At 33.3% G+C, this 778-nt stretch overlaps 1 protein-coding gene across 1 annotated transcript; it reads left to right on the top strand.

Annotated features, from left to right (window-relative positions):
• On the top strand, positions 1–453 carry OCT59_010634 (uncharacterized protein; the record flags this gene model as incomplete). Its single annotated transcript, XM_066136037.1, has 1 exon — positions 1–453. The coding sequence occupies one exon, from the start codon at positions 1–3 to the stop codon at positions 451–453; it is 453 nt and encodes a 150-aa protein (XP_066000712.1).
• Positions 454–778: the final 325 nt, after the last annotated feature.

Raw genomic sequence — 778 nt, forward strand, 5'->3', positions numbered from 1 at the left:
ATGAATCATATCCCTTCAGCAGAAATTAACAAGTTGATCGTTCCAATTACAATGGAAGAACTCAAGAATAATATTAAAGACCTCCCTAACAACAAAGCTACAGGTCCTAACAACATATCTAATGAAATTATAAAAAAACTACTGCAACAAATGTTGGAAGTACTCCTTCTCATCTTTAATAGATGCCTTGAACATGGAATAATACCATCACAATTTGAATTAGCATACTTATACCCAATACCGAAGCCACAATGGTGGAATTATGATATTAACCTGACTAGACCTATCATATTACTAAATTGTATAAGAAAATTGATGGTCAAAATCATTAATGGTAGACTTAACCATTATTTGTCGACTAATTATATTCTACAAATAAATAATCAAGCAGGCATACAAGGCGTGTCCTGTAATGAAATAATTCTACAGATTCAAGCTATCATAGTCTCATAGATCACCAACACGATACAAAAAACTCATTTTATCTCGCCCTTCAAGACCTCAGTAAGGCATATGACAGAGTGGATTTAAACCTACTACAACTAGCTTTAAAACGAATCAATATCCCAGAAATATTAATCACATTTATTGAAAAATTATTTTCAAACCATCGTAATCAAATATTATTTCCCTTTGGTTGTGGATCTGAATATACCACTACGAATGGCATTATACAAGGGGAGTTATCTCTCCCTTGCTATGGGTAATATATTATGATCCCATGTTCGCTGCTATTAATAATTCACCCTATCCAGGCTACAACCTCCACGTAGCCATT

This window comes from Rhizophagus irregularis, chromosome 19, assembly GCF_026210795.1.
Source record: "Rhizophagus irregularis chromosome 19, complete sequence".
Lineage (NCBI taxonomy): Eukaryota > Fungi > Glomeromycota > Glomeromycetes > Glomerales > Glomeraceae > Rhizophagus > Rhizophagus irregularis.